The 10640-nt window shown below is 33.5% G+C and overlaps 1 protein-coding gene across 1 annotated transcript; it reads right to left on the bottom strand.

The window, feature by feature from the left end:
- Window positions 1–1064: 1064 nt before the first annotated feature.
- Window positions 1065–5293, bottom strand: LOC142631810 (uncharacterized). The gene is made up of 3 exons (XM_075806131.1): window positions 4656–5293; window positions 3952–4158; window positions 1065–1517 (listed from the first exon to the last, which is right to left on the bottom strand). Exons 1-3 carry the CDS (start codon window positions 5166–5168, stop codon window positions 1374–1376), a joined length of 864 nt encoding a protein of 287 aa, XP_075662246.1. The 5' UTR covers window positions 5169–5293; the 3' UTR covers window positions 1065–1373.
- Between the last annotated feature and the right edge of the window lie 5347 nt (window positions 5294–10640).

Raw genomic sequence — 10640 nt, 5'->3', positions numbered from 1 at the left:
AGCACTAAAAACAAATTTTAACTACACATTATATTATTTACCAAATATCTCACTTATATAATAATTGAATGTAAAATGTATTATGTTTTCTTAAAAAATTACAAAATTTAAAACACTTTCAAATAATAAATATAGATAGCTGATCACTTCATAAGTATAAGTATTTGTAGAGTGTGAAAGGCAAGAGCCGAGGTTCAAGTCTCTAAAAGAAAGTTTTACACAGATTTATACTTAGATTAGATAGAGTAGAATTTCTATCTTTTATATATATATATATATATATATATATATATATATATATATATATATATATATATATAAAATCTAATATATTGTATGAGCTATATTTTATTAGAAAATAATCATATCATTTTAAGAAGAAATTGAGACTAATACTAAGTTTCATCTACTATTTTTATTTTTCACTTAACAAATTTCTTCTTGCATTGAGTGAGTCTGCAATTAAGATAAGTAAAGATGTAACTCTTTTTACTTTACTATTTCAAACAAAAAGTGGAAAATCCCTACTTTTATAATTTTGAGCTTTATCTGACCGATTTAGAATAATAAATTATCTTATCAGCTTTAACTTTTAATCACCAATAAAGGCAAAAAAATGATTTACCAGTTACCACTTGCCAAAATAGAATATAGTGAAATCCTTCGGTTTTAGAGGAGTGCGAGAGGGAGGAAAGGAGGTACTTCCAGTTTCTTTAGAACTGCCTTTGAAAAATAAGAAACAAAGATTTCAAATAATAGGGATCCATTTCAAACAAAATCAAATTTATTTTGTCTAAGAATCATTTCCATTGCATATTACACAATGCATGTCAACAAATATAATATTGTATAACCAAAAATGCAACCACAGTTACTGGTAAGCACCAGCTACAGAATATATACTATATAATATTTCCTGTGGGATGATCACGCCATTATCCGAGGTATGAAAAGAGCACACAACAAAAAACTTAAAAAAATCTTGATAGTGAAAATAATAATAATAAAGGCCCTTAGAACTTTAAATAATAAAGATGCCCTTAAACTTAAAAGACTTTATATTCTTAAGCAAGCAAAAATTTTATTAATTGAGAATGGAAAGAATGTACCCAACAATCATCTAAAATTACAGCAGCCAATCACAACCTCATGTCAAGTGTGGGGGAATGAACCCAAGTACAAGACTAACATTTGGGATCTGCATAAAGGCCACTGACAGCTGACAGAAACTTAATCCTCAAGATTCTAGCAATGTATTTTTATAAACTAGAAATTATAATGTCACAAAATAGCCTGAAATATATCGTATGGCAATCAGGAGATTAGGCATTAAGAAGCCATGCAAGACTTAGAAGTGTGAAATTGCCATCTGATCATGAGATATTTGCATTCTTTAAAGATGTGGACACGACCGCACCTGCAGATGTCCGCATTACATGCAACCCAAGCATAGCAGTGCAAGAAGCATCCGTCTTAAGATGAGGCTGCACTAATTCCCAAATCTTTTTCTTCTGAATCTACAGATTGTCATACAGAAAACAATAAAATGCAGAAAATTAGACTCTTTGAATGTGTTAAAGAAAGGAATAAATGATGATCATGATATTGCTCAGAAAAGGAGGTGCTAGAAATTCTTAGATACCCGCCATCAGACCATTCATTATTTATTAATGGGAGAGGTGATTACCATAATATGGGAATGTTACAGTGGTCACAGCTGGTAGGGACACCTCACAAGGGATACCACACCACTTGAATATTCCACACAGTTCTTCTAGAAGAGTATAACTCGTACAGCACAAGTCTACAACATAATTTTCTGTATATTATCTCTCCATTACTCTTCTAACAGAATGTACATAGAGAAATGAAGTATAAACCTCTCTAACAGAATGTACATAGAGAAATGAAGTATGGAGTGTAGACCTTATAAACAAGTGATAAACTACTAATTATTGTAAAAGCTTAATGTGGGACTCTCTCACACCCTCGGGTATAAACAAAGACATACAAATGACTTTAGCATGTATTCTAAGAATCTATAAAAGGTGTGGGTCATTATCAAACACACCCCTCTCGTACTACAAAATTGACTTTTTAAAATCTTGTGGTATCTAAATAATGCAATTGACCATACTGTTAGACTTCTGTCCCTTTTTTATTGGATGGAAAATGACTATGTGGGCACATGTTCATAGTAACTGATTCCTACCCACCAATCAAAAAAACTGATTCCCACCTAACACATATCTCCACAAGGATTTGTATCCTAAGATTGCATCACTTTTCTTACAAGCCAAGGATCCATTTATCTTGATGATACACCTCATCCTACTCCCAACCTCTTCAAAATAAAGAATGCTTGAAAAGGCTACCTAGCAACAAAGGAAGCTCTAAATAGATTTGGAAGCCATGTTTGATAAAAAACTTTAGCACATAGCATACACATTGTAAGTGCAAATTAAACAAGGGAGCACTGAACAAAAAATATCACATAGAGGAGGGGATTATAACTCATGAACAATTTCCACTACATGTTTTTCAAAGCACTTCCAGCCTAAATCATAGTCTCTCACAAATTAGCTTGATAATCATATAGGCAAGAAAATCCCTCTTGGCTAAGGGGATTCTCAGTAAGCTGAATGAACACATAACATATTGACCCTAGAGGTGTTGGTTGTAACATTGTAACAAGAGAAAAGACCAGGTTATGAGGACTAAGAAATTGGAAGACACTGGTTGTAACAATCACAGAGAGCTGGAGACTATAAACTTCAACTAGGTCAGAAAAGGGAATTCAATAAAATGAACAAGCAATTTATGCTTTTCCTTGTTTCAATTTGATGTAACAAAACTATCAAAGTGTCAAAACATGTTTTTGAATTTTACCATATTTAGTGGAGCAAGACCTTGGAGTTTAAAAGCTATAGCACTTCAGTATATATAGCTATAGACCCAAGGACTAGTTATCAGGATAAGTCACATTACTATTACTCACAGCAGGGGAAGAGGAGGAGAAAGAAATGCAAGTACATCATTAAACATGAACAAGAATCCACAACAAATGTCTAGAAACAGTAGAAAGGCTTCTGTTTGTAATCAAATTTCAAAGTGATGAATCAACAATTACTCCCTCCCTCTTTCAATAATTACTCCCTTCCTCTTTGGGCTATCTCCAAATAATTGAAACTTTCCACAAGTAGACGTTCTATTTTCTACACTACAGTCACTTTTTGCCAAAAACTAAATGAGATTCTCATAAAAATTAGCGCCATCTCTATTATAAAGGACATTCTAGGAAGATCACCATACCTTTACCTTTTCATTAAGAATTGTGCCATTTCGAACATTACAAAAAAAGGAGATAGAAGGAGTAAATAGAAAATTGATTCGGAAAAAAAAAATTAAAAAATAACGCACCAGATATCTGGTTTGACAGGCTACTAGTCTAATAAGCTATATCTAATTCAGGTATATGGTCATTATCATTAAAAAATGGGTGTAATATTTTACATAATGATCTCAAATAATTTGACATTAATGCAGCTATTAGCATGTTAACATGTGCCTATTACGCAGATATAAGTTCTATCCTCAAACCTCTTAACCATTTCTTTTTTTTTTTATAAGTAAACCTCTTAAAAATTTTATACAGTAAACATAGATTCCACACAAATAAAATAATACAAATTATGTGTTATTGACCAAGGTATTTGTGCAATGATTGTGCAAACACTGATTGACATGCAAACCAAAAAATTTCGGAGAAATTTTTTTATTGGTAAGTCACACATGAACTCAGCGAATCTTGGACCATGACTTTACATTCCAGCAATTCTTATAGAGGGAGAGGGTATCGTATCGTTTGAGATACAGTTGATTCACTTGTTTCTTTTCCTATGTTAATTGGAGATTAAATGCTTGAATGCTTCAAAGGAAAGAAGTGGGTACCTGGTTGGGTGTGGCAGCAGCAGGTTGATTTTCTTTTTCGTCTTCTGAACCAAACCAAATTCTTTCACCAGGTAGTGAATCCTCTGGAGGCACTAGAAGCTCAACATTCTCATGGGATGCATCAGAAGCAGCCATAAGCATCCCACATGACTTGACACCACGCATGTTCCTTGGCTTCAAATTAGCCAGAACAACTACTTTTTTATCCTGCATGTAGATGTATATCAAACATTTGATGCAGTTTCACAGTGTATACTGAAACAATTAATTTGGACACTGACAAAGAGTGAAAGTCCATTTTATTTTTTGATAAGTAAATATCAACATTATGAAATTTCCAAATTAATGAGCAGGTAAAGAAAATGACTTTACTTTTTGTGTTCTCCTTTGGAAATGATTTCATTTGCTTCCTACATTTTTCTCCAAAGATTGATGGGAAAAAATCAGGTTTAGTCAGATCTCATAGTTTGAATAGATATAACTGTTTCTTTCTTTCCTTCTTTGTGTTGAATCATGGAAATGCTAAGATCTGATTAAACCCTGATCAAACTATGTATGTATATTTGATCTCTTGAAATCTATTATTCCCTGTATGTCTTTTTTTAAAACATTTCTGGGAGTGTTTAGTTTAGCTATTACTTACTACATGTTACATGGAATAGAGCATATGAAAGAAAGAAATTGAGAATTGAGATAGAGCTGACCTGAAGGAGGTGAAGGGGAACAAAATTGACAAGGCCGCTACAGATGGTTCTGGGTTCAGCTTCTCCAACATCGACCTCTTCGACGTAAAGAGAGTCAGCCTCCTCATGCCTCCACGCCTTAACAACACGCCCAACCCTTATGTCCAGCATCTCCGCCGCTTCTTTTATTGTTATTTCCGGATCCTTCTTCTTCTTCTCTTCTTCTTCTTCATTTTTGTTAGTGTTACTACCAACCGTCGCCGCATCAGTATCGGCCGCCGCCGCCGTGCAAAATGAAAACGATGGCACCCACTGTGACTGTCCTCTTGCAAAGGAGGAGAGGGCGAGTGGCGATGGAAGACGACCATTATTATTATTATTATTATTTTGGTTATGGTTATTGCATAGTGTTACTGATGATGGTGATAAGGACGAAAGCAACAACGCTCTGCCTCTGCTTCTCAAAACCTTTGCAATTGCACAATAAGAAGCTGTTGTTATTGTATTCGTTGGCACTGCCATCGCTACCATCATCCTTCAATACACTCACGAATCAATGTCATAAGGATATGGATATGTATGTCTATATATTATTATCCTCACATCATTTCGTTACCTGCCTTCACCACAAGTCACAAGTCACAACTCACAACACAAACTCCCCCTTTTACAATAAGCATTACCATTATTATTATCATTGTTCTCAATTTTTTTTAATTAAAATTAAAATTATTGTGATTTAAGTGGTGAACGTTGTAATTGATTTTTGGTGCAAGTGAAAATCAAACTTAACTCTTATATTTAAGAACAAAAAACTTTTTTAATTGAGATAATTGCAATCCATTAAATTATTGAAAAGCTTTTGAAAAATAATGAAAGAGAAACTAATTGAATTCAGCTAATAACTTCAAGTTTTTTCTAGTTTTTGTCATGCTCTTTATTTTTGGGCGAAGTTTTTATTTTTGATTTCTCTAAGGGAATTAGGCAAAGTATTTAGTTTAAGTTTTGTTCTTCACATTTTAGATTTATAATCATGTGCTATTTTCCTTCTAAAATAATAATAATAATCATGTGCTATTTAGAAATTTTATAATGTGAAGTAACTTCTATTCTCTAATATCAAAATCAGATCAAATCAAAATAGATTGAATCTTACACTACCATCTGATTGGTGGTGAGAAAATGAACAAATAAAACAAAATTTTGAAATTTATTATATGTTGAACATCTCCTAAGTGCAATTATTTTTGTGATTAAAACTACACAAAGTTTTGATGCCATTTATGTCATAAAAATAAAATGACAAACACCTTTAAATAAACTAGTCACAGAGAAAATTTGTTAAAAATACTTTGTTCTCTCTAAAAATTAAATTATTTCTAAAATTATTTCGTTTATTTATCTCTACCAATATATCATTACGGCTAAATCACTTTTAAACTAAACTAACAAACTAGTCCAGGTATAAGTGATTAACCGATTTCCATAAAGCAAGAATTAATCTACACAAAGCATATCAAAATATAAAGCAATATGGAAAAAGGGTAAAAGCATGCAAACCACAACTAAAAACTAAAGTGTTTAGGAAGAGGATAACTCGAAGCTCAAGCAGAAAAACCTCAACTTGAACCACACTGTCAAAAATCTCGACTAGACAAGATAGTTGCAGTACAATAGAACACTATGAACCCTCCAAGCCCAGAAGCCTAGGTGTATTAAGCCCTCCAAGCTCTAGCTAGTAACCTGCTTCTCCAAGCCCTTTCTCCTTCTAGCTTACCGGAGACCCTCCATTGAAGCGCCAATGTAAACTCCACTAAATAGATTGGATTTTGAATGTAGCTTCCTAAATTTCCAATAACCTCACTCGCTACTTACAAGGGTATGTGTATATGTGAGATGAAAGAAATACAAATCTCAATCAAGGATTGAAAGAAATGGAAAAAAATGTATAAAGTGTTTTTGCTCAACAACCATGAAACCTCACTTAGTGTGTAAAACACTAGTGAATATTTAAACCCACAATTACAAAAATACCAACACAAGCTTATATTCAAACATTATATGTGCAGAATGATAAATATAAGCTATACTTAAATATTGCAAACTACTTTAAGCCATAATTTAATCACAACACAGCAGTAACTAAAAGCAAAGAGCAAGGATTAGAGAGAAGTAAACACAAGATAACACTGGCACGTGTTATCGAAGAGAAAACTGAAGTATTCGGTGAAAAACCTTCTGCCGCCCTCCAAGTGGTAAAATGATCCACTAAAATATCAATTAGGATACATGAATAGCAATAAACCCTCCAAATCTAACAACTCTCGGCTACCAACTTTAGTTTGGTCAATTCTTCATCGGTTCTTCACCATCTCATCAATTGGTGTTAGGCTGAGCGCTATAGGATTTCCCCCTAAACGATAATTTCTTTGTCCCAATACATGTGTGATTGGGATGAGCTCAATCCAATCGAGTTTAAGGTCCATTACCCTCTTATGGGCTGGACTTGGCTACTCAGGCCGATCTTGGGCCTTAGCTAAATGGATCGGTATTGATTTTTTGGGCCCACCCCACCCCACCCCACCCCACACCACACCACACCACAGGTACATTAATATAAAAATAAAATACATACAAATTTGTCACTAAATAAAGCTAATTAACATAAACTTTTCAAAAAAACAAATATAAACTACTTAAAAGAAACCAAACAATCAGTTTGAATCAATTTTCAAAATTCAAGTTACATATTACAATTCATAAGAAAAATTGTACACAAAAAGAGGGGATAAGTAGAACAAAAATGAATAATTTTGTAGATGAAAAATATGTTTTTATTCATTTTAAGCAGGAGCACTACGTTACTCATTAGTTTCAAAATTTTAACTAAGAATTTAAAAGTTTTATTTGACTTGGAATAGCACCGCCATATTGAGAAATATTTTGTCTAATGGCATTCGATCACAGAATCCATTAATAATGGCATAAATGACTATCATATAAAAAGTGGCATATGGAAGCCACAATAATAATAATAATGATAATAATAATAATTTTATTATTATTATTAGAAAACTTCTAACCATGTGCATATGAATGAAAAGACAAATTTCAGAAGAACAAATTTTTACTACTAACTAGGAAGTAGGATGGTGTAGAGGATTTTTTTGGGTTCAAAAATACACTCGTCAGGATATTTGTGAACACTTCTCGGACAAAAGCTGGCCGGGTTGGGTATTGGGCCTGGTTCGTTCTGCAGGATGGACATGACTAGAATTGGGCTAGATATTTCCTAAAAAAATTATCTCACCCCAAACCAACACTCCAAACAAATAATAAAATATAGCCCTGTAATTTGTTAGCTCACGACAAAATTAGTATATCAGAGTATGTATGTAGGGTGCTAAATAGCTATAGCACACCAAGCAACAAAATTTGTCCTACAATAGTGTATAGCTATTTTTAGCTGTGCACGGTAGTAAATTTTTTTTTTTAACGTTCGCACTACTTTTTATTATTTTACTATTTTACAAGCTCTCAGTCGCACAATGTGACTCCAACTTGTGAGTCACAATACAAACCCTTCATATCTCTCTCTAACTCTGAACTTGTAGACAACAATGGCGAACCCAAGTCTGTATGTTCTTCTACTTTCACTTTTTTGCTTCTCATCCTCCATTTCCTTTTCTCCCAAGCTTCGAAAAACCCAGATTTGGAACCTCTCTTGGCGTTCAAAGCCTCTACAGATAAAGCAAACAAGCTTACAAGTTGGAACTCCACCACCAAGCCTCTCTGTGCGTTCACACTATTTTTTGGCGACGAGACTTGCTGGAAAACGAAGGGAGAGAAGTGAGAGTGGAGAGCAGAGAGGCACAGCACAGAGATAGAGAGAAAGAAAGAAATTAATAAAATAATATTGTAAATATATTATTTTAGTGTGATATTTATATTATTTTATTACAAATAGTTCCACTTATATTAGATGTTTTGCATAGTAAATAAGTAAAATAGATAAAGTAGTTTTTTGTGGTGTCAGGTAGCTAAAAAAATAGCACTACTGATAGATGCTCTTAATAAGTATTTAATAACTGTATTCTACAACATATATATAGAGACACAGGTAGGGATGGCAATTTAGATCCGGCCCGCGGATACCCGACCCTAATGGGCCGGATTTTACCCGGCCCGACCCTAATGGGCCGGATTTTACCCGGCCCGATAAAGAATAGGGTCGGGTATGGGTTTTTAAAAAAAAAACCCGAAGCGGGTTCGGGTCGGGTCCGGGTTTTATAAAAAAATCCGAAACCCGACCCGAAACCCGCCCCGGATAAAAACCCGGTTATGGAGGATAAGACATTTTGTAAGAATTTCTTAGTCTTTTTCATTTGTTAGTTGGAGGATAAGACATTTTGTAATTTCCTAGACTTGTGGGATTTATTTTGTAACTTTTTAAGTGATTTGTTGATTTAAAATCTTAGTTGTGATTTATTAATTTATGATTAACTTATAATTTGGTTTGATTTGGTTGCCCTATAATGTGGCCTAAATGCCAAATTTTGGCATATGGGCCATGTTAAATGGCTTGAATAGACTTGAATCTAGGGAAAAAATTTAATGCGCTTAAAAAAAAAAAAAAATTGTTAGGCTAGATTTGGGCCCAAGAAGATAAACGGGGCCCGCGGGGCCTGTGGGGCCCGGCGGGGCGGGTATGGGCTCCGGGAAAAAAACCCGATTAATAATCGGGCCGGGTCCGGGTTCCGGGTCTTGGCCCGCGGGTCGGGTCCGGGTATGCAAAAACCCGGCCCGAACCCGACCCGTTGCCATTCCTAGACGCAGGATGGTTCCATGCAGAATAGAACTTAGCCAAGAAAGATGTTGACAGTGCATTAAAATGTATATTTATTATATATCTATTTGGGTGAATATATCCTTATTATTATACTTAATTTGTATAATTAAATTATGATTTGTATTAATTTATATTGTTTATCTTTATATAATTTTTTTAATAAAATATCATTTATTATGTGTAATTTTATATTTTCAGAAAATCATGTGAAAAAGGAATTTATGAGAGTTTGTGGGAAAATAGCGGTCAAACTAGAATTAAAGAGGAGCTAAAAGACTATGCTTAAATGTCTAAGAATATTCGGTTGGAGTGCTTGAGACGTGTACAATGTTTGAAAAATGAAAAATATTAGAATCACAGCTTTTGTCACATTTGTCACAACTTGCTCACAGGGCAAGTTGTGAGTAGTGGAGTAAAAGCGGTGGGTCCACAACACCACCACTTATAACTTGCTATCTAAATTGTAACAAAAGTTGTGATCTTAGCATTACTCTTGAAAAATTCATATTAAGAAAAGAAATCATGAAGGTATATTCTGAAAAGGAAAAATTAGATTTGAGTACTGATTAGTATTTTGAGCTTGTCTCTTTCCTCAAAATCCAATTGACACAAGGTCAGATGAGCTGGAACTGTGACTTAAAGCCCTACAATTTTGTAGTTTTGAGCTTTCTGAATTTCACACTTTTTGAAGGCTTAAATTTATCGGCAAGTTGTTGTTGAAAATCTGGACAAAAATTAAATAATCAAGAGTTTTATTTTCTTTGATTTTTTTTTTGGTTAGGTTTTAATGTGGGTTGTGGGAAACGAATTGGGGGGACACAAAAGTTGTATTTTCTTTTATACAGTATGATAATTCATTGTGATTCTTCTTAAGCTTTGAGATGACAACATACTTGATTGTTCAATGAGATTTTTCTTTATGTATGAGTTCTTCCATGCTTTTAATAAATTCAGTCATATTTTTCTCATTATTTAAATGTCATAGTTTCAATTAGAAATTAGGTTTTAAGGTGAATGAGTTTTTCTGAAAATTATTCTAATTGCATTGTTAATCTAGGTTACAATGTGTTCTTAAATTGTCTCAATTCAACTTAATCATAGGTTTTTCATTGTAAAAAATAAAATCAATTATAAAATTTATTTATTTTTAGATCATA

Source organism: Castanea sativa, chromosome 4 (assembly GCF_040712315.1).
Source record: "Castanea sativa cultivar Marrone di Chiusa Pesio chromosome 4, ASM4071231v1".
Classification (NCBI taxonomy): domain Eukaryota; kingdom Viridiplantae; phylum Streptophyta; class Magnoliopsida; order Fagales; family Fagaceae; genus Castanea; species Castanea sativa.
The sequence above is the reverse complement of the archived record's forward strand: the minus strand, read 5'-3'. Positions and strand labels throughout refer to the sequence as shown.

Excerpts from the sequence above, each read along its gene's own strand:
- LOC142631810 (XM_075806131.1), bottom strand. The coding sequence starts at position 5,168 with ATGATGGTAGCGATGGCAGTGCCAACGAATACAATAACAACAGCTTCT. Across the intron at positions 4,159-4,655 it reads TTCCCCTTCACCTCCTTCAG|GATAAAAAAGTAGTTGTTCT; the intron begins GTCAGCTCTATC and ends ATCTACATGCAG. Across the intron at positions 1,518-3,951 it reads CTGCTGCCACACCCAACCAG|ATTCAGAAGAAAAAGATTTG; the intron begins GTACCCACTTCT and ends GACAATCTGTAG.